This window comes from Gopherus flavomarginatus, chromosome 1, assembly GCF_025201925.1.
Source record: "Gopherus flavomarginatus isolate rGopFla2 chromosome 1, rGopFla2.mat.asm, whole genome shotgun sequence".
Lineage (NCBI taxonomy): Eukaryota > Metazoa > Chordata > Testudines > Testudinidae > Gopherus > Gopherus flavomarginatus.
Genome location: NC_066617.1, coordinates 93,877,357 through 93,901,027, shown reverse-complemented (window position 1 = coordinate 93,901,027; position 23,671 = coordinate 93,877,357). Strand labels below are relative to the sequence as shown.

General features: G+C 44.2%; 1 protein-coding gene across 4 annotated transcripts in view; it reads left to right on the top strand.

Annotated features, from left to right (window-relative positions):
• The window catches only part of GRIN2B (glutamate ionotropic receptor NMDA type subunit 2B), a 333,110-nt gene that overhangs the window by 284,542 nt on the left and 24,897 nt on the right, over window positions 1-23,671 (top strand). For all 4 annotated transcript variants that reach the window (XM_050953765.1, XM_050953735.1, XM_050953745.1 and 1 more), the window contains exons 11-12: window positions 19,554-19,714; window positions 21,921-22,108. In XM_050953765.1, the coding sequence (XP_050809722.1) occupies window positions 19,554-19,714; window positions 21,921-22,108 (349 nt within the window). The remainder of the gene's footprint in view (window positions 1-19,553; window positions 19,715-21,920; window positions 22,109-23,671) is intronic.

Here is a 23,671-nt window from a genome sequence, read left to right as displayed (position 1 = left end):
CTAACATTTTTCTTCAGAGGCCCTACTGGTGCTATGCAGAGCTCTTACAAAACTTGTAAAGTTCACCCCCTTTCTCCTTTGCCTGATGCTGATGTGTTCCCTGCTATCTCTGAGGAGAACAAGCTTGACAGTTCTACTCTTTTCCAGACAGCTGTCCAAAAATTAATACATGGGCTACTCACTATACTTCATCTGTTAATTCCTCTAGATGATAAGGCTTCCTACTGATAAAATCATGTGCTGTGTTGTGGGCTCTAAAGTAGATTCAGCTGTAGCCAATTTTGGGGAGGGAAATCCTCTATCCATTGAAGGAAATGTTGGCTCCAAGAATCTCCTAAGCAAATGTGTGGATGATCTTTTAAACAGGTCCCAAGAAATCTCTAATCACCAGTTAACCTTTCCATTTACTCACTCTACTCAGAGGAGGCTGTGGGTGACTCACTGAACTACACTGCTCTGCTGGGAGCTGTCTACACTGCCATTAACTAGGTGATTGTTACTTTGGTCTGACCACCCGGGTCAGCCTAACCCAGATATGCACATCCCCACAGTAAAGACTTACTCACATTACTGAATCTTATCTATTTCTGAACTTGCCCTAGTGTGTCTTAGGGTATATCCCATGGTTCTTTGTGCTGAGACATTTTAGTATTTTTTCCCAGTCAATTGTGTCAATTGCAGGAGAACTTCTCTGTCCCTTAGAGGGGAATTGTGGGAAGGGAGTGGAGAACTGTCATTACTCAAGTGATTTAGCCTATGTCCTCACTGCAAGATGGGTGGATTTCTACCTGAGTGAAAGCCTCCACTCTGATTTTAGCCTACAGCCCCAGATGCACCAGCTAGCTTAGGTTGAAAGCACCACTAAACTCAGGTGAGATGGTTTTGTGTGTAGATGAGAAAGGGATTAGGGGCAACACCTGAGTAAGAGTCCAAGTTAGCTTAGAACCTGAGAGAGGAAATTCTCTGCCCTTCTGATTCATTCAGCTAGTGGAACCCAGGCTGTTGTCCTGGTGATGTGAAGTCCCACTAGAGGAACATCATAGCACAAAACACAGTGCAAGCCATCTGAAATGCTTACTCTTCAGGGCTCACTGAGAGGCTGAGGCCAGCTGTGAGACAGTAGACTCTCACTATGACATAGAAAATTCAGTGGATGTTTTCCCAAGTTATGATCAGGTCCTTGGCTCTGGGCACAATTTATTAACAAACTTTTCCCTGCCGCACCCTCCTTCCTGGCTGTTCCTGGGGGATTACACTTGACTGGCCATCCAGCTGCAGGTTGCACATGAACTATGTTCTCTCAACTTTTGACATAGTCAGATTGCTAAGGTGTCTGGGCCCTCTGGCCAAACCCTAAAGTCCATCCCTTCCAGGGTATTGTCTCCTCTCCCTGCCACAGCACTCCCTCAGCCACATCACGCCCTCCTTGGGGGTCTTCAGCAGCAACAACATCCCTCCCTGTTACAGCCCTGCTTGCAGGAGTAGGAACAGGCAGCTTTCAGCAACCAGCCTCTTTCCTCTCCCAGGACTCCTCTTTTTGTGCTCCATAGCAGTCCTGGCTCTTGGTCACCAGGGAGGCAAGCCAAAATTAGCCCACGTGCAGCTGAGTTATCAACCTTCTTAAAAGGCCAGCTCAGCCTGTGACACCAGGACACCTGGCAGGTGCACTGAGCTAAATTCCCTCCTGAGCTAAGATCTGCTTGACACTATAAAGGAGAGTTGGAATGGGGCTACAGCTCCCATCTTCTCAAGTGGCTCTGTCTGCAGTGTAAATGAAAGAAGCCTAGGGGCCACTGCTATCATGGTGATAGGCAGCATTTGGTCCCTATGGGATCATGTGCCAGCTGTGAATTGGCATTGTGGAGCACATCTTACACCTCTCTCCATTTGTCCTCACAATCCAGCATGCCCACCTGCCATGCGCCTCCATCCTCTGACTGTTGGGGCAGTTGGTGTCGGAGCCAACTCTGAGGGCTTTATGCCGGCTGAAAAGTCCCCTCTGTCTGTGGATGTTCAGCTTGGCAGCTGTGGTCAGATTCTGGCTCCTTTGTGACATGAGCAGCACAAAGGGGTCAGAACAGCAGAAGCAAATCTTGCCCTCTGATTCGTATTCATTCAGGCCAGAAAGACAGACAACTCAGCAACTGTGGCCTGCTTGAACTATCAGTAAGTGCTCAAAGTCTAAGCTTCTACCTTAGTGAGATCAATAGAAATCTAACAGCTCTGGAGGGGGTCTCCTCTTCCAGGGAGGTTGTCATAAACAGAGTGTTAAGGGTTAATGTCTCTTGTACCTGTAAAGAGTTACAAGCAGGAAACTGGACACCTAACCAGAAGACCAATCAGAAGACAAGATACTTTTAAATTTGGGTGGAGGGAAGTTTGGGTGTGAGTTCTTTGTTATTCTCTCGGAGGGTCTGAGAGAGACCAGACATTACTACAGGCTCTCTAAGTTTCTTTTCATATAGTAAGTAAAACAGGCGGTTTAGGCTTTTTAATTATTTTACACTATTTGCATTTGTGGATCTGGCTAGTTAACTTTTATATGTGTAGTTGCTGGGAATATTTTGATTTGTATTAGTACTGGTGGGAAAGTCTCTTTCTGGTATCTGTAAGCTATAAGACCCTGTAATATTTACATCTTGAAGTTACAGAGATAATTCTTTACTTTTTCCTTTTGTTTATTAAAAGATTTCTTTTTAGAGAACCTGATTGATTGTTTTTCTCTGTTTCCCTTGTTTTATCCCAGGGGATTGGGATAACTCACCAGGACGGGTGGGGAGACGGGAGGGGGAGAGATAAAATCTCTCTCTGTTTTCCTTGAATCTGTTTGCCTCTTTGTGGAAGGGAAGGGAGATGCTTCTCTGTATGGTGATTTAGAGGTTAGATCAGTATCTCTCAGGATAGCCCAGGGAGGGAAATTCTGAGAGGGGGAAAAATGGGGGGGGGAATGGTTTATTTCTCCTTGTTTTAAGAACCCAAGGGATCTGGGTTCTTGGGGTCCCCAGGGAAGGTTGGGGAGGTCAGAGTGTCCCAAAACACTATATTTTTGGGTGGTGGCAGCCTATCAGATCTAAGCTGGTAATTAAGCTTAGGGAAATTCATGCTAGTATCTCATTCCTGGACTGTAAGGTTCAGATTTGAGAAAGAATGCTATGACAGAGGTAAATCACCTCACAGGGGTCCATGCATTCCAGTTGTAGCGTCTCGATAGGGTCTACCCCTCTTGTAGCTGTTTGCCTTCTTGCCAAATGTCCCTGCTTCAGACTTCTGCATCCAGCTCCTGGGCCTGGGTTTTTCCTGGCTTTAATCAGGGGATGTAACCCGATTTCTGATAATAAGTGTTTCAGACAGGCTTGGAGAAACAAGTGGCTGCTGTATTTCAGTTTTCTGAAGGCAATACATGAAGAAATCAGAACATAAATGAAATAATGTTGAAATAATCTACTAGCTACACACATATTCCCATTCATATACAGTAGTAACAGAATAAAAGCAAATGCAAGCGGCCAGCAGTGCATATAAATAATGCCTGTGGAGATGAGAAAAATTAATTAAAAATAAATTTAAGAAAATAAATCGTGTCTGTGCATTGGTTGAAAATGCCTAAGAACCTAGTAAAGCAAAACATGAAAATGATCATCTCATAATTGACATAAAGTGCAGAGAAGTGGCCATCTAGCTCCTTGTAAATTAATGTAGATTGTCTAGGTTTCACATGTATTTACAATTTTGTAAGAGGTTAATGAAATGTTAAGGCGAAGGCCCCATGGGCTGTGCAGCACATTAAACCGAAGTTATACAACCAGGGTCCCAGATATGCAAAGCACTTAAGCACGTGCTTAAATTTGAGCATGTGACTAGCCACATTAAAGTCAATGGACTGCTACTCACATGATTAAAGTTAAGACATGCCCAAGTGTTTTGCTGGGCTGTGTGGTCATATATAGCAGATCTCTGCTCAGGAGGAGATTAGGAAGAATGCTAGGTGGGAACCTTCTATATTTACAGATCTCCTAAGGAGTGCAGGAGTAGGGCTCATCTGCTTTGCGCATTAAAAGACCTGCAGGAGGGGAAAAGTTCTGGCCACGTGGCTTGGAGGTAATAGTGCAGCTTATAGGAGGGCTCTTAACACTAATACAATATTTTTTGTGATATTTGTGTGGATTTATGTGACAAGAAGAGGTTTGTATGTGGCAACTTGAAAAGGTGGAAGTTGTGCCACTGTTTCTGTGGCAACACAATTGTGTTGTTCAAGTGACCTTAGCTGAGGTTCTGAGTTAGCTGGACAAAAGTCAGGCAATTCATAGTTAAAGATCACACAGCAACTTTAACTCTGTATTGTTGCGTGTAAAGCAGGGTTTATCTCACATGCTCATAGAATCCTGGCTTATGTCACATCCTATTTGGAAAACAGAATTCTGCAATGGAATAAGATTGCACTCCTTTCTCCACTGCTTCTCCAGCGAGACTATTGACCGTACATAAATTGTGTGCTGTTTTCTGTGTAGAAGTAACCTTTTTAGTTAACATTAGATGCACATCTGCAGAGCTTTCTATCACTGCATAATATAGTTTATGTCTATGAACTGTACAACACGAGACTGAGTGTCGAAGTTCACTTTTAACTCTGAATTTCCCGGACTTTTATGCCATCTGATTATCTCTCTGCACATCGTTATAAATGATCAGTTACTAAGATGTATAATAATGATCAAACTGGAATTTCTTATTCACCCTTATACATGCAGTGAGTTACAGCACAAATTGTACAGTCTTCAGGCTGGGCTTGATTTTCAAGTTTCAGTGAGATCCTCAAAACAAGCCACTGTGCTTAAAGAAAATTGGTTCCATAGTTTTGAAGCTATGAATGTTTAAAATCAGCAGGGTTTGAAACATTCTCCTTCTCCCTCTCCCCTTTCTTCTTTAATTTTTCTCTTTTTTTAAACCTCTGCTCAGACAAGAGTGGTTTGGGACATGGCTAGGCTATGATGCGCTTTAGCTTTGACTCACAGGATCCTTTCTCTTCCATGGCTCTGCAGGGGTTAATGGCAGTAAAAACTTGTAATGCGGCTTTTCAGAATTAACGGCAGTACAAATGTGGTTCTGTCAGGAATTTAAGCAGATAAGACACAGGAGGAGCAAATGTGCTGAGTAAGGCTCTGGGTTTGATTCATATCTTCAAGCAAAGGGAGATTCAACTTCTTGAGCTTTGCTGCACTCATGGCAGAATGAGGGGATTCCCCCTATCCCTAACTTCCTCTGTGTTATGTAGGATGGCAGACTAGATGATCACAGTTGTCCCATCTGGCCTTGGAATCTGTGAATCTATAATCTACCCTTACTGCACTGGCACATCACTGGCATCACTAACAATTTTCTGATCCTTTTTTTCTCGTAATCTTCACTCGGTATTAACCCTTTGGGGATTGCAGCTATATTTGGCCACCTACATGTTCATTTGGCTGGCATTCTGGGAAATGCCAGCCTTCTGAGAGTTGTAATAAAAAGGAACAAAGATTTGTTCTGTTTCCTGCTTCCGAATAATCCAGCAGAAGAAGAAGCGAAAATTATTTTTATTGATTAGTTATGTAGTACCACAAATGTGCGTGGCACTTTGCTGGCAAATAAAAGAATGGCTCTGCTGCCTTAGGAGAGTTTACAGTCTACGAGCTGTGAACTGCTTCATGCATCTTAATGGGCTTTTAACTCTGAAGCTTCATGACATGAGAAAGAGAGGACGTGGGTTACATGAAAAAAAGACCGTTAGGTTGCTTAGGTTAGCAATGGGTACAACTTGATACTACATTTATTTTTTCAATAATGTCGATTGCAAGCTGTATGGGGCAGGGACTCTGTTTTACTACATATTTATACAAAGCCTAGTGAAAGGTGGCCCTGATTCTTACCATGACCTTTGCATGGTACTGCAGTATAAGTAATGATAGTTTTAAAGTTACTCTGAAGAGAATTCTACTGTTTACAATTACTCAGGGTAAAATCCAGGTTCCTGTGAAGTCAATGGGAGTTTTTCCATTGAATTCAGTGGGGCCAGGAATTCACCTCAGTATCCAGTACAGTAACTCCTCACTTTAAGTCATCCCAGTTAACGTTGTTTCCTTGTTATGTTGCTGATCAATTAGAGAACATGCTCGTTTAAAGTTGTGCAATGCTCCCTTCTAATGTCTTTGGCAGCTGCCTGCTTTGTCCACTGCTTGCAGGAAGAACAGCCCATTGCAGCTAGCTGGTGGGGGCTTGTAACCGGGGTGGACCGGAAGCCCCCCTATCATCTCCCCCTATCAGCTCCCCGTTCCCTTAAGTTCTCTATGCTGCAGCTGCCCAGCAGGCTATCAATTGGCAGTTCATCTGGTCCTCGCCACACTGCCATGTGCTGCTCCCGCCCTCTGCCTTAGATCTGCTCCCAGAAATTCCTGTTTGCTGGGGGCAGGTAGGCGCTAATATCAGGGTGTCCCCCTCTCCCCTGCTCCTGCACCCCACTGGAGAGAGACAGAGAAAGCCTGGGGCAGCAGCTGCTGTCTCAACTTCTTGATTCACTTAAAAAGACAATGCATTTAAGAGTGTGTCAGCTTACTTAAAGGGGCAGTGTGCATCTCTCTCTCTCGCCCACACACAAGGTGTGTGTCTGTCTCTGTCTGCTATGCTGTTTCTCCTCCGTCCTGTTCGTGCTGCCTTGATGAGAGGCTACATTAACAACAATGTGTTAACCCCTGAGGGCTCAGCCAAGTGCTAGTTTATCATTTAGCAGCAAGGTATTCCCTAGGAAATATCCCTCCCTCTTTCACCCTCTAGCTTCACCACCTCAACCAAGCTTCACAATCATTATAGCTGTGAACTGTATTAAATTGTTTGTTTAAAACGTATACTGTGTGTATATCTATATAATATATAGTTTTCTGTCTGGTGAAAAAAAATTCCCTGGAACCTAACCCGCCCCCATTTACATTAATACTTACATGGAAATTGGATTTGCTTAACATTATTTTGCTTAAAGTTGCATTTTTAGGAACGTAACTACAACGTTAAGCAAGGAGTTATTGTACTCCACACCCACATGCAGATCAGCTTGCACCATGGGCAGGTTAGCCACTACAAGCGCTCTGTTCCATCATCACATACCTTTGAATATAAATCCCAGAACTTCATTGGCCTTCTCTAGTAGAGCTGGTCAGAAATGGAATTTTTTTGCAAAAAATGTGTCTCCTTGATGTGCCAGAAAACTTAATATTTTTGACCATCTCTGTTCTTTGCAGTCAGATTGCTTTTCAAACTCCTGTCTAACATGCTGTCCACTGTCACACCTCGATCTTTTTCACTATTATTGGATCCCAGGCTTCTCCCTCCCATTGAATACCTGTGCTTCTGATTATATTTCCCCTAACATATGTGTGTGCACTTTTCCTTCTCACTGTTTGCCTGGAAGTTTATTACACGGCTTTTTCCTCCATTCTATTTTAATTGGAGATTGACTGCATAATAGAGAATGTATGGTAGGATTTCATGTTGGGAGTGGTGGTCCATAGAATGAATGATCCACACCCTCTACACTTGCATGTGCACAAATAAAAGCTACGGATATTTTAACTCATATCTGGTAACCCACTGAATTGTCACACTTAAGGCCTCTTCTACACAGGGAGTTTAGGACAGCATAACCATGTTTCTCAGGAGTGTAAAACATCCACGTCCCTGAGCAGTGTTGTTAAGCTGACCTAAGTCCCTGTGTAGGCAGCACTAGGTTGATGGAAGAATTCTTCTGTTGACCTCACTACTGCCTGTGCTGACAAGAGCATCCCTCCCATTGGCGTAGGTAGTGTCTACATGAAGTGCTACAGGGCTGCAGGTGTGCCACTGTAGCAGTTTAAATGTGGACAAGCCCTAAGTCTGTGCTTATCGTATCATGGATTAGTGTGTGAAGTGGCCTTCGCATCCTGCTTGATTGAGAGGCTAAGTGATCTCAGTGGGAGCATGGATTTCTTTTGGTGAAGAGGCTTGAGGTGCATCTAGAGATCTGACTGAGGTGAGGCTTTATAGTCCAATGGGTGAGCACTGATGAAACACAATAACCCTGTGACGAAGAGGCTGCATGGACTGTATACATAGTGATCTAATCCTGATGTATATATGGTGAGTGTGTGTGCAAAGACCTGGTCATGAAGAGGCTGCAGAGCCGTGATGTGTGTGTAGCGACTGAGCCAGTGAAGGGGCTACCTAGCCCCGGCGAGTGCATGATGATGTGGGTGATAAATAGCCCTGAGATGCGGTCTGGTCAGAGAAGAGAATATACAGCCTTGAGGTTGGTAGTGATCCATTTAGTACAAAGACTGCTCAGACCTGACATGTGCATAGCAATCCAGTCATTGAAGAGACTGTATAGTCCCACTGTGAGCATTTCTTTGGCAATAATTACATGTGAGTGAAGCTGCTTCCACCAATTGGATCACTGTTTTCATCTCAGCCATTTTACAAGGACAACTATTTTTAAACTTGCTATTTTTGAACTTCCCTTTTTTTTTTTTTTGTCACCTCTGAATTGTTCCCAGTTTGCTCCGTTTCTTTGCCTGACCCAGCGGTGTCACTATTTCACCTGCTGACAGTCTTGCATCTTGCACATTTGCTAAGTGGAACCTGCCCCCCTCCCAACACCTTTGTGGGGGAGTTTAATCTAATTCTTTGCCTGTGTTGTTACGTCAGCAGCACAGTCAGCAGCATTAACACTGATACCCCCCTTGAGATTCATCTAAGCAGTGCACAGAGCAAGGTACTGTGCCCAAGAAGGCCAGGGAATTTGGAACAGCAAAGGGTATTTGTGAATATGATAAACCACAAGAGCAAGACCTGAGGGAATTGAATGCATTTGCAGGACCTCCCAATGCTGTATGTTGGATATGACATTTTCCCCTCACACTTTAGAATCAAGGCAGTGTATTTTTGCACTGTAAATGTTGGGAGAAGTCAAGGGACTGGTGTTTCACCACTAGAGTCCTGGGTTTGAATCCTGTCATGGGGTATATGGAAGGGGCTGATGGGGGAAGACAGTGGGGGGGAGAGGAAATGTAGGGATGGGAGAAAGGGAGGAACTGGGTGTTTGCAGCCACCTGGAAGGGACTCTGGGTTCAGCCTTGGGAAGAAAAGGTGTCTGAAATGGAAAAGTCTAGTGTCTGAGTGGAAGTGAGGGGGACAAGCTGGGACTGAAGCTTGAGAAGTGTCTGTATGAGGGAACTCTTATTAAATAAGGAATGAGCAGTGCTGTCTCTTACGCCTGCTCTACACACAGATGTCATGCCTATGTAGCTCTTTAGGTGCCTATGGAGATGACTGCGTGGGTGTAAGACACCTTTACACGAATGTAACTGTCCCCCTGGGGTGGTGCAAGTTTTGCAAACAAGCCCTTGGAAGGAAAGAAATACAGCCGCAGCCTCTGATGATATTGATGATATATATTCCAGTAGCAGTAAAATTTTATTAGGCACTTTCCAATTACAGATCAAGGCATAGGTGCAACTCTGTGGGTGCTCCGGGGCTGGAACACCCATGGGTAAAAAATGGTGGGTGCCGAGCACTCACTGGCAGCCCCCTTGTCAGCTCCCCCTCCCAGTGCCTCCCACCCGCCAGCGGGCCCCACCAATCAGCACCTCCCCTTCCCTCCTTGTGCCTCCCACCTGCTGCGATCAGCTTTTTTGCTGTGTGCAGGAGGCTCTGGGAGGCAGGGGGGAGGAGCGAGGGTGTAGTGTGCTTGGGGGATGGGTCCCAACAGGACTGGAAGAGGCAGGGTGGGGGTGGGTCTTGGGGGAAGGGGTGGAGTGGGGGTGAGTACTGGGGCAGAGCCGGGGGTCCAGCACCTCCTCACCCCCGGCACGTTGGAAAGTCAGCACCTGTGGATCAAGGCACAGTCTCTGCCGTGAATCTAAAATAGAGAAAGATGAAGGAGGGGCAATGGGATACTGTCCAGAAGCAAAGTGACCAGGATGATTATAAGTATATATCTCAACAGAAACAATGGTGTATCTTTTGGTTTTGATTTGTTTGTTTTTTAATATGATCCCTTTGTGAAGGGGTCACAGTCAGATTGGCTCCAGGTGGGGATGATGCGGAGACCTGTGCACCATGTGAATCAACCAAACATAAGCCAAGCGACGGTTCACCTCATGTGGGAAACGGTGATATAGGCAGGAATAATGAGATGAAATTCAGAAAGGCAAAATATAGGCTGATTATCAGGAACCATTTCCTAAGACTGAGCCCGGTTAAGCTGTGAAGCCGTTTCCCAAGATAAGTGGTGGAAGTCCCTTCCTGTGGGACATGTAAATCTAGACTGGACAAAGCTCTCAAAAACGTACTGTCAGGAACAACCCTGCCCAGGCCAGCGGCTGGACTAGATGACCAAGTAGGTCTTTTCCATCTGTAATTTCTAGGGGAAGCTCAACCCTGGGGGAAAGCCACACAGCAGCTTCATTGCATGTGTGGCTGGATACTTTCGGACACTCCAGCACATCTTAATGAAGACAATTTGTCTCGGGCAACATGTGGAAAACTAAATTTCTCTCTTTCTCATTCTTGCACACACATACCCAAGCACAGGTTCATGCACATACATATCACATACCATGCACACACAGCATCTCACACAGTCTTTTGTTCTGTGACATGCATACACACATGCCTTGCCTCAGTCTCTCTCATAGATGCCATAGCCCATCCCCACATACATCACACAGCATTGGACACACTATGGCCTGGTGTACACTTCAATGTTTCATTGGCATAGCGGGGTTGGTCATGGGTGTGATTTTTTCCCACCTCTGACTGACATAACCATGCTGGCAAAAGCTCTAGAGTAGATGCACTTACAGCAGCAAAAAAAAAAAAAAAGGTCTTTTTGCTGGCATAGTTTATTCAATTCAGGAAAAATAATTAAGCTGTACCAGCAACAGAACTCTCTTACTGGTTTGCGCTGCATCCCCATTAGGGATGTTTGCCAGTGTAGCTATTTCTGGAGTAGACAATGCCTGTAACATATAGACAACCACGTGCAGATGCACTTTTCTCTGGGAACCATTTGTTGATGGACAATATATTTCTTTTTTTTTTTTAATCTCAAGTTAATTGTGGCCAATTAGCTACCCTCTTTCCCCATTATCCTTTCCAATCCCAGCTGTCTGAATGGGGGGAAACAATCACCTGTTTTATTATGCAAACTGATAGCCAAACAGCTGAAAACAGCATAGCCTAGCCTTCTGTGCAGCATGGCTCCAAATTGCTAATAAGATTCCACTGCCAGACAGGTTGCTTAACCCACTGCTGCTGAAAACTTTCATGAAGGAGTAGAAGGGGGAGCAAGAAGTGAGACTCTCAGCTGTGGTTGGCTGGCAGCCCTGGGCATAGTGTTTATTTAAATCCCCTGAGCACTGGTAAGATCTCAGTCCCTGCAGGGATCATGCCTTCCCAAAGACACTGCAAGGTTTTGATTTACTACATCTCACTTTCAATGGGAGGAAGAGGAATATGAATGAGGAGCAGCTATTGGGCTTCTAATGTACATTGCCACAGAAATGCACATGCAGATTCAGCCAGAACCTCACTGAAACACTTTTGAACAAAAGCACTCATACACTACTCTATCCAGATAGACCAATACAGTGCCTCCCCCTGCTACACACACACTACATATGTGAATTCCCTTTGTTTGCTCCCCTGTAACTCACCACATGTGGAAATTGTTCCTCCACTTGTCCCTCATCTCCTTCCCTGTAAGGAGGGGAGAGGAGTTTCTGGCACTCTGTAGCCCATATGTGGATGTTGTTTGTGGGTGCCTGGGGAATCCTGGCAGACTAACTGTGCCACTGGGTGTTTGTAGAAGGGGTATTTAAAATGCATGTGAGGGAGCAGCTTGGAGATGTGGGATTTAGATCCTGATCCTTTACACAAGCATCCACATTTAATTTCTGAATCGATATCTAATGTGTCCCCCCCACCCCACACACACAGTGACCCTCTCCACATAGTGCTTCTCCAGCATGCCTCAGCCAATACCCATCCTTTCTTGTCTTCTCCTGGGGAGGCTCAGCGGCTTGCTTTGCCCTCCCTGGGTTGGCATCTTTTGGGCAGCTGGGGAGGGAGGCCCACTTCCCACTTTGGTTCTTTTAGTGGCTGCTAGTAGGCCTGCTCCCATTCCCTAAAACTGTAGCAGCAGCTGGCATCCTGCCTCCCTCTTTTGGCTCTCCCCCCGTTCTGCATCTTTGATGGACCAGCAGGAGGCGCATACCTTCCCTCAATACACGGTGCTGGCATTTCCTGAGGGAATAAGTGTTCATCCTGCACTTCCACTAATTGTTGCATTTTGGGAGCAACAAAAGCAAGCGGAAATGTTCTGCTTGATCCTGATGCTCCAGGCTCTTTAAAACTTAAAGCACAGTGGACATTGTACTCCCACAGTGAGCCAGGGTGTTCTCCAATCCTAGTGAAAAGGACAGAAATGGGGTTCTTTCGGGGCTATCTTCCCTTGAAAAATGAAATTATGTGATCATTTCTCCGAGGGTGAGGAATTTTCTCCTTTCCCCAGTCACTTCTTTCTCTCTTGACGCCCATAGACTGTTGAGTGACAGTTGGACATCAGTTCTTGTCAATGTTATGAACATGAAGCCAGGAATATGGGGATGAATATTTATGTGTGTTCCTGTCAAGCTTTAGAGCCAAGGATCTTTGGGTCTGGGTACTGTATGGATCCTTGCATCTAAATTTCTAATCTCACTCTTTGCAGGGCTGCAGTGTGCATAGTGGTGGTGGTTCTAAGGTGCATCTACATGTTTGCCTTCCATTGAACAATGAGAATGGGTTTGTTGTTTTTTAAAGGGATGGTAGAGAAAATACCTGGGCATAGATTTCATAACAGCCATTCTTACCAGCTACAGTTTCTAGGGCCAATCTTTTCCATTTGTAGGGAATGATAGTTTCTTTCACTAGGAGCATTTTTGGCTTAGGAGACTGAGAATGAGATTTGGTGGCTGGTCTTAATCTGGTCTCTGATCAGTGGTGGGGAGCACTAGGGGGCTCAGGGATCATGGCTTCATTCTATACCACTTTATATGGTAATGGAATGTGACTGTATTCCTTTTAACTCCAGCTGGTAGGAGCAGCTGCAGAAACAGCCCAGGCAAGGATTGCTGCACTTTGGAGAGTGGGGAAAATTGGACCCTGCCAGAGCTATCCCTTCCCCCAGCACTGCTTCCCCTGCACACAAAACTGTGCAAGGGAGAATCCCTGCACACACATTCTATGGGGGCACTAAGATCCAAGTGGTGACTCCCTTCCCTCCTGCTATGTGGCCTTGTGAGAAAACTGCAGCGAGGAACCAACCAGACTCCAGCCGGTAGAAGGAGCAGCTACCGAAGCAGCCAAAGCATAGACCTTTAGACATTTGGAGAACTCGCCTCACTTTTGACTGGACTTTCTCTGCCCTGTGTTGATTGGTTGTTTGCTCCAACCCTTTCCCTCTCCTTCCCAGCCTCTTCACTCCACACCTGCCCTGCATCTCCCTTGTCCTGTCCACCCCCATCCCCTTCCTTTCAATGTCCCCTCCCTTTCTCTCCTCTTTTCATTTAGCTGATCCTCTCTTAACTAACTCCACCCCACAAAAATAAATGGTGGCACTAGCCTGTCTGTTGCCATGACACTGTTCTCTCTGCTTCTGTGCTAGACCCCTTCTCCCCTACAGGGTGTCTGTTTTGTCTATTTAAATGGTGAGTTCTTTGGGACAGGGACTGTCTGCAGGGCCAGCCCACAACATTTTGGCACCTGAGGCGGGGAGCTCAAATGATGCCCCCTTGCTTGGGCCAAAACTTTGAAAGGTCTCAATTCTGCCTTCTTCCTGTTCTAAACCTCTCATGGTACTGCTCTGCTACCTACCCCAGTAAAGGAGAACTAACAACTTAAAATGCCTTTTTCAAAAATGTTAAGTAACACTTAACTTTCAAACGCCTGAACAGCAAATGTAACTTTTTTTGTCTGCATAGTAAACACTGGCATTTTTATCTGTTTGAGTAATCAAAGTGGTGCCTTCTTGGTTGCAAAGATTTGAACTGCTTCCTGCTGAAGGTCCACAGTCTGGGCCAGTTCATGCTCTATTGACATGGTTGCAAGGGTGACCAGCCTCTCCTGTGTCATTGTGGAGCATAGATGTGTTTTTATTAACTTCAGATTGGAGAAGCTCGCGTTCTACACTGGCAACTGTTACAGGAAGTGTTGGAAGTATGCGCAGAGCAACAAAAGCATTTGGAAAGAGGGTTGTCATCATATTTGTAGACATATATTCCAGAACAGACTTTGGAGTTGATCCTGCTGAAATGTATCTTGAAAGGGCTTTCAGTTCATCACCTAAATCACCCGCATCAATATCACGCATGTCATCCTGTGTCAACACTGTCTCTAGTGCCCTGCATTGCTGGTGTAGGTCTCTTCTGGTATAGTGAGGAGTTTTGGAATATCATACAACATCCGAAATATACTGCTGTGTTCCTTGAGCTGCATGAAACATTCTTCAACTGACTATATTGCACAATCTAACATCTGGTTAAAGAATTCAACTTTGAATTGTTGTTTGGGATCGCTTATAGGATTATCCCATGCCTCGTAATCAAAATGTCGTCTTCTTCGGTGACTTTTGTATTCTTGAATGGGTGGGAAAATAGCTTCAGTGTGAAGTTCCTCTGCCAATTTCTGTGCAGTCTTCAGAACATTTTGAAATCCCTCATCTGACTGGTAAGACTGTAGGTATGACTTTGCTTTGTCCAGTTGTTCCATTGCTCCAGATATATGAAGATCAACACCTTGAGTCTCTTGTTTACAACATTTATTTCAAACAGAAATTTGAAGTTATGTATGTTTCTGGTAATTCCATTTCCCTCTGCCACTGTTCTCCCAGGAACAGTTCCTGTCATAGTATTATCCTACATAATGGCAACTATGGTATCATCTGTCTTCTCAATTTGGTTTTTGATAGGCTTTATCGCCTCCACTCGACTTTCCCATCGTGTGACACTCAGTGGTTTCAGTGTCAGAGAGGATGTTCCCAGATGTTGCTTCAAAATTTGCCATCAATGATTTGATGCAGAGAAAAATACACAGATGCTTTGAATTACATGAAAAAGCTGATGCTGCATTACTGACCACCAAGTTTGATGAATGAGAACTGAATGGGACAAAAAAAAGCTCTTGGATCCATGTCCGTACTCCTCTGGTCTTTCCTCTCATGTTGGCACCATTATCATAGCCTTGACCTCTCATGTCAGCTACCGCAATTCCCGTATCTTCCAGCTTTTTAAGAAGCAGATTTGTCATACCAGCTTCTGTAGTATTGTCAATATCAATAAATTCTAGAAAATGCTCTCTGACAGTCAGCATTGCAGGGACACTTTCACTAGGTTCTGTTGTTGTTACAAAACACACCATTAAAGTAATTTGTTCCGTATGACTGATATCAGGTGTGCAGTCCAGAATAAATAGAGTAATATCTTGCTGACTTCAGATCTGCCACAATCTTCTGTTTTACTTTTGTTGCCAGTGACTGTATGATCTCATTTTGAACTGTTTTTCCAAGGTAGTGCTGTGTGTATGTTTCTTGGGTGGTGATTCTTCTTAGATGCTCCCGGAATAGAGCATCAAACTCACCCATCAGCTCCACAATTTGAAGGAAGTTTCCATTGTTTGGCACATACAGCTGATCTGAAGTGCCACACAGAGCTAGGTTTTGGGTTGCAAGCATTCTCACAATGGCAATGAACCTTTCAGAACATTTTGCCAGTAAAGAGACTCTGATGCAGTCTTCTCTTGATGCTGATCATCTATGGTGGACCTTTAACCTTAGTCTCATCTCAAGCTCTTTTCACCTATGGAATGCTCTCTGGTGATTTGCTGCCTCCTCGTGGCATGCCAGATTTCTATCCAGATTTTTCCAGTCCTTTGTTCCTGTAGAACCCAATGTGGCTGGAACATTATACTGGAAGAGTTTGCGACAAAAACAGTATGCAGCATTCTGGGGTTTTGAGTACATAAGCCATGGCCTCTCCACTTTGTCACCATTGGAGATTTTATGCCAGCAATGTATTGGATGGAAACGTCTATTTTCATTGTTTTTTGGGAACATGAAATTTTTCACTTGCTGTGGCCCATGCCGTACAAGGAAGTCCTTCAGTATACTGCTCAAGTGGGTCCACAGTCCTGGATCATCTAGACTTAAGGAACTAAACTCAGCAGCAGCTGTTTCTTGCACCTCCACCACACTCTTCTCTGATCTACACTTTTCTTCAGGAATGTGCATGGTTACATCCATTTGAGATGGAGATATGGATGCTGCAGTAGCTGCCAGGTTACTTGCACTCTGACTAACTGGAAGATCAGGCATCTCCTCACCACTCACATCCTCACTGGGGCCAGAAGGCTCACCGTGAACATTTGTGTCTGTGCACCTCAGGAGAGCTCCTTCCTGCTTAGATAGAAAACCTTCCTTTGCTTTCTTTCTTTTTCTGAATGCTGCCTCAGAGGGATGTTTTCTTCTTTCACTCATGACTGCTGTTCTGTGCCAGCTATAGCAGCTCTCACCACTCAGTTGAAGGGGACAAATAAGCAGGCTGGTAGCAGGGCCTGAGTGAGGGAAGATATCAGCGTCTTAAGGGCCTAACTGGCTCCTACTACTTCACTTGACTCCCTGTTCTCCTCAAGTGGGTTCAGGGAAGCAGCAGGAAACAGGAAGCTCCCTGAGAAGCTGATGTTAATCAGTCCAGGCTCCTGGCGGTGCTAGAGGCACATGAGAGGCTCCTCCTCCTCTCTCCTCCTGCAGCTCCTGCTGCTTTCTGTTATTCCCTCTCACCTTTTCTCCTGCCTGCCTGTTATGTCTCTTGTGCCCTCCTTCCTCCAGCACAGCACTTCACCACTTCTGTGCATCTAGAGCAGAGAGAATACATATGCACCAGCAGCGGACACAATTTTCTACACTCTGGGTCCTAATGGCGCCCACCCAATGTCTGGCACCTGAGCCTCAGTTCGCCTCATGGTGTCTGTTACTCGCTGTTTGTACAGCACTTGGCACAATGGAGCCCCATGCTTGGCTGGCCCTGGGTCACCACTGTAACCACGATGAGGTTTAATAATAATAACTTGAACATGCTGCAATGATTTTTTTCCTATCAAGCTTTGCTCTTATTACAATTTTTGATCGTTCCAAGTTTGTCTGCTCCCATTGGGAGGAACTCCCATTGGGAGGAACTTTTGAGATGCATTTTTTTCTTAAGTATCAGACTGTGTTTTAGAAACCAGATCTGACATTTCCCATCTGCTGAGGAGCAACGGCGGATGCATTCATTATCTTTCTCTCGCACACCCACCAGGCAATCCATCTCATCATAACTAAAGGGAAAAGATTCCCTAGCTTAGACAGCAGAGAGGACCGATACATATATATAAATAGATGTGATGTATTCCTGCCACTAAGGGTACTGGCACATGCAGGTGCACACAAACGCTGTCCGGTTGCAACCTAAAAGAAAAGTTTTTCTAGCACAGCCAGTGCATAGAATGTATTCTGTGCAGTAGAGTGCAGTGTTGCACACACATCCTGTATCTGACATATTCCATGCAGTAGAGGGAAGTGGTACACATCTATGTATACTCACACACCAGCCAGTCTGTTATCTCAACAATATCTGGTCAGGTTTGGTCATTACACTGTGGAAGTAGAGAAAGAACTGACAGGGATTCAAAGGGGATCTTAATGCATGACAGTCTCTGTTAGCAAGAGTTAGGCTAGCTGTAACCCTAATAACACAAGATTTGTAGAATCGAGGGTTGTGTGAGACGAGTGGGAAAGAACTGTGTGAGAAGTTGTTATGACCTTGTGTCGATAATGAGGAATGTAGACTGGCGTCTAAATAGAAGTGAGAAAAATAAGATATCAAGATGGCCTATGTATAAACAAAATGCAGCTGTTGCTTATTATTGTATGTATTAAAGAGTATAAATGCTTGCTGTAATTGTTTACCTTTGGAGAGACCTACCTAAGAGGGGGAAACCCTGTGTCCTAGGGCACTTCCTCCCTGTATGCAATTGCTTGAGAAAATAAAGTATATGATTATGCTGCACCCAACCAAAAAGTGAGAACTGAGTTTTTTCTCCAACAACACCAAGAGCTGAACTTGCCTCTCATGACCCCCACAATGGACCATCAAAAGATGGTATTAAACAGGGAGTGCCATGCAAAATACTTTTCTGCAACACCAAGGAAGGAATTTTCCATTGACCTGACTGATCAGTGCATGATTTCTTTTTTCTTTACTACTTTGATTAGGTTCCTCACTTGCAATTTTCTGTGCTTTTTCCTGTCTCCCTGTTGTATGGATTTTAAGGAGTCTTGATAATTGACAGTGGTAAATTTTCTACTCATAAAACTCCAGAGAGCATTGATTGTGACTTGAGTTAAGCATGTGGCATATAAAGTCTTATTGCCTTGCAGTCATGGGGGAGTTTTAAAATGAGTGTATTTCTTGGAATCAGTAAGAGGTTTGGAGGTTTACTTCCACCACCCTTGTCTCAGGCTACGTCTAGACTACCCGCCATATCGGCGGGTTAAAATCGATTGCTCGGGGATCAATATATCGCGTCTCATCTAGACGCGATATATCGATCCGCGAGCGCACTTATATCGATTCCGGAACTCCACCAACCCAACAGAGTTGCGGAATCGACAGGAGGAGCCGCGGACATTGATCCTGCGCAGTGAGGACGGGTGAGTAATCCAATCTTAGATATTCGACTTCAGCTACGTTATTCACGTAGCTGAAGTTGCGTATCTAAGATCGATTTCCCCCCGTAGTGTAAACCAGCGCTCAGGCATCAATTGTTATTAGTGAGGGGCATACCTTCAGCAGAAGTGGGACGTTGAGTCAGGAGACATGTCTAAAGGCAGAAAGCAAACTCATAGTTTGCCAAACTGGAGGTGGAAGTGTTATAAGAGCCTTTCCTCATTATTATTTCAGTTCTCTCTGCCCCAGGAAGCACAGAGGTGAAAAATGGTTTGTTTTTCTTTTCTTTTCTTTTCTTTTCTTTTCTTTTCTTTTCTTTTCTTTTCTTTTCTTTTCTTTTCTTTGAAATTAAGTGATAGAGTCAGGATAAAAATAATATACTGTATTTACTGAAAATCCTTTCTTACCTGTGTATATTTTTTAAAATGAAGAGTGTTAAAAAAATCTAACTTATCTTTTTCCTTCATGATGGTTGGTTATTTTTTGCACTTCTTTCAGGTTGGAAAGTGAAACTAGATGGATAAGTTTGCTGCCTGATAGTTGGGCACCAGCCAGATGCTGTTGTGTTTGGAAATAGGAGAATATATAATTTCTTTTTAAAAAATATCCACTCAACCTTAAAAGAAGGTTGGGGCTAACTTCAGTGTCACTACAGATATTTTCTCTCTCAGTAAAGTGGGTTCTTTCATGCAAACTACTGATTATTGCTGAAAGATTCTGAGGAATTTTCTTTCTCTGCCTTTCTAGTTCCAGAAACCTAACGACTTCTCACCCCCTTTCCGCTTTGGGACGGTTCCCAATGGCAGCACAGAGAGGAACATTCGCAACAACTACCCTGAAATGCATAGCTACATGGTGAAGTTCAACCAGAGAGGGGTGGACGATGCCCTATTCTCGCTGAAGACTGGGTGAGGCCTTCTCCTTCCAGACTTGTCCATACCATGAGCTTGGCTTCTTTTCCTGTGTGTCTGGGGCTTTGAGGATCATTTTCCATGATTTATTGCATAAGTGACATCCACCATGACAGCGGCCAGAGTGATTTGGCCTTGATGCTATTTGCAACTTTTTTTGTCAGTTTTCCTCTAACATTTGTACACGTGATTTTTGTTTGTAAGAATATTTGCAGAAGGAGAAAATCTTGTGAATACTTGTTAGTACCCAGAGCTTCACTCCTGCAAGCTGCTCCCTACAAGCAGAGCCTTATGCAGAGCAGCTTGCAGGGTGGGACCAAAGTTTGCTCCAGAAGTGTTTGTACAATCATCTTGCAATTTCTTTGATTTCCCTCCTCTGTTTTGTAAAAGATGAAGTCAATTAGGGAGCAGAAGCAATACCATGTGACTTGATTGACAAGTCACACGCCAGTATGGCAGTAATGCATACTGTATAGTGAACGGCATATAGTCAAAGCAAATAGTTTGCAAATGACCCATAGGGTAGAAAATCTTTGCATAAAGTGCCTGCCAAAATCTTTTGAATCCTGAACAGATCTGTGAAAATCAGAGTCTCTTCATAAATACTTTTTTCCAGTGAATGTTTCTCTCTCTGTTTTCTAAATTATCTGCTCTGAACAACTTGCATAGGTCTACCAGTCACTATGCTCCCCTGCAAGAGCTAGGTAGAAGCCATATCTAGTTTGCAGGTCTTTGTATGAATAAAGCCCCTCTCCCTCCCCTTGCTAAACTTCCCTCTACTTTTCAGGGCCCCACCCTGTGTAAAAAAGATCCTGGTACCTTGAGCCTCACTCTGGCTTGCAAGGCCCTGCACCTTCTGATAAGGTTTATTCTGAAGCACTAAGGGATGTTCAGCCAATTTAATTATTAGATTGACTGAACATTTCTAACCTATTTGCCAGGCTCAGAGAAGCGTAGCCCATAACAAATGACTATACTGTTTCTGGATGCCATCCTGGAAATATACATGTCAGGATAGGCATCATCCAGGAAATATATATGCCCTGAGATAGATGTCATCCTAGAAATGGACTCTTTTCAGGAGAGATGTCATCCCTGACACTTAAATGCCCTGAGACAGACTTCACTCTAGATAGGCACATGTATTGGGATACTGGCCATCCTGGAAATCTACTTACAGTGGATTAGAACGATGATGTGGCTGTGAGTGTATGTGGGAAATGGAAGGTCTTTTGTCATATGTAAAAAATGAGTTTGGTTCCTATTTAGTGGTAGAATTTACTTCTCAGCTATCTGATTATTTGGAAGATCCAATTTCCTGTTCAGGTATTTTCCCTAGTTGCTCCCCCTTGTACCTGCCAAAAAAAAAAAAAAAAAAAAAAAAAAAGATTATTTTACTGGATACAGAGAGGGGCTCCCAACAGACTGTTTTACTACCTGCCATCTCTGGAGTGTATCCACCCTATCATGTAATCATATAGCATCAGTGTTGGTGATTCCTCTGAGTCTGTACTGAACTCTTTTCTCCGTGTTCTGCTAGCAAGGCAATGTAATGCTAAAGCCACTGTCTTCATGGTGAGATGTAAGACTGCTGTCCTAACCACTTGTCACAGTTAAAGATCCCATGGGATTTTTCACAGTAACATAGAAGTTAAATTCAGGGTCCTGACCAAATCTAATCTGAATAATTACATTCTGCTTAGCTAAGTCACATCAGCAGTATCAGTTGGAAATGGCCTTCTTCCTTACTTCAAGTCCTATTTTTTTGTGCAGTATTTATGTATTCAGGAAAGTACTTTAGGATCCTTTGGGGTGAAAGGCACTATAGAAATTCCAGATATTATTATGAACATAGACCTCCCTTCAGCTTCCTCTTCATTCAGCCTTGACCCAGTAATAGACTTCTGTTCTAATGTTCCTTCACAGTGCCTCTTTGGAGACCATGCAGGATGTCAGGGAGAGAGAGATGAGTCCTTATCTAATCTAACTCAAATTCAGAAAAGATTCTCGTCTCAGATTTCAGTTCCTGTTGAAGGTTCAGGTGGCAACATACAGTATTCCATCTGGACGGATTCCTTCCATCCTTTCCTAGTTAAGGCCACTGTTCTTGGTATCAGCAGTTCGTTTCAGTTATGTGCAATGATTTGAACTCACACAGAATCTTTTCTTTACTGTATTCTCCCTTTTCCTTGCACCCGGGCAGGAAATTGGATGCATTCATTTATGATGCAGCAGTGCTAAACTACATGGCTGGCAGAGATGAAGGCTGCAAGCTGGTAACAATTGGTAGTGGGAAGGTTTTTGCCTCCACTGGCTATGGCATTGCCATCCAAAAGGACTCGGGCTGGAAACGTCAGGTAGATCTTGCCATTCTACAACTTTTTGGTGATGGTAAGTGGTCTGTGCAAAGAGGTATGGGGGTTCCTCTCAAATTTCCAGATCCTGGCTGAATGGAAATGGGGTTCCTTCCCTGACCCTAACATCTTAGATTTGGTAAACAGTGCAAGAGTAGTGAAAAAGCACATTGGGAGAGGGATGGGGCTGACACACACAGTTGGGTATGCTTTATGAAGGTTAATAACAGCTTCAGGGCTAATATCACAAGTTCCAAAGGTTTAATGAGAATAAGCCTCCAAAAGTTCAGATGTGTATTTGAAGTTTATCTCAACATCTTCACTCTGGAAATCTTGTGAAAACAGGGCTTTTCCTTGTCAGATTTTTGGCACTTCTTGGTTTTAGCCATAATCAGAAATCCAAGTGAGAATGGAGCTTTCAGTAGTTATATCCAGTATGCCTGTGTTTTTCAGGCAGCACCAAGCTGTGCAACACCCATGTGATCAATAATTAAATGTGCCTGGAGGAAAGAGAAAACTAAACTTTTTTAAACCTAAAAATAAATTAATAAGTAAACAAGTTGGGGATTCAGGGATACATTTTCATAGATTCATAGACTTAAGGTCAGAAGGGACCATTATGGTCATCTAGTCTGACCTCCTGCACAACACAGGCCACAGAATCTCACCCACCCACTCCTGTAAGAAACCCCTAACCTATCTCTGAGTTACTGAAGTCCTCAATTCGTGGTTTAAAGATCTCAAGGTGCAGAGAATCCTCCAGCAAGTGACCCATGCCCCATGCTGCAGAGGAAGGTGAAAAACCTCCAGGGCCTCTGCCAATCTTCCCTGGAGGAAAATTCCTTCCCGACCCCAAATATGGCGATCAGTTAAACCCTGGGCATGTGGGCAAGACTCACCAGCCAGAACCCAGGAAAGAATTCTCTGTAGTAACTCAGATCCCACCCCATCTAACATCCCATCACAGACCATTGGGCATCTTTACCTGTACTGAAAGATCTGATCAGCTTTTACTGTATACAAGCTGATTTGCCCCAATCCTCAGTGGACAAAATACTGTCACTCTAAAGAAACGGTGGATTGTTGGTGGGATTGGAGCTTCCTTTTTGTTAGAATCTTCTTCTTCTTTTTCTCTCTCTTTCACCCCACTCCTTTCTGGATATTTTTTTTAGAAAATTAAAAATGTTGATCTTATTTTGTAAATGAATAGGAAGTCTAAAATCAGAAAAAAAGTCTGGTATAATAAATACGGGAAGAACACAGGAATTGACATAGGTTAACAGAACCGAGGACCATCAGTCTGGTAGAACAGTGGTTCGCAAACTGTGGGGCATGCCCCCTGAGGGGGTATGTGGAGGAACATTCAGAGGGCTGAGCAGCAACACCAGGTGGCTCATGTCAGCCCTGCATGGTGGGGCCCAGGCCAGCCCCCACGGGGTGGTGATGGAGCACCACCTCCATCCTCTGATTCACCTCAGTGGACCAACCCAGCGCAGGGATCGGTTTGTTGCACTGGTTTCCGCTCCTGGCAGCTTCCACGCCCAGCGCTGGCTCCATCCCCGGAGACCGTTGCACATGCCTTCCCCTACCCTGAGAATTC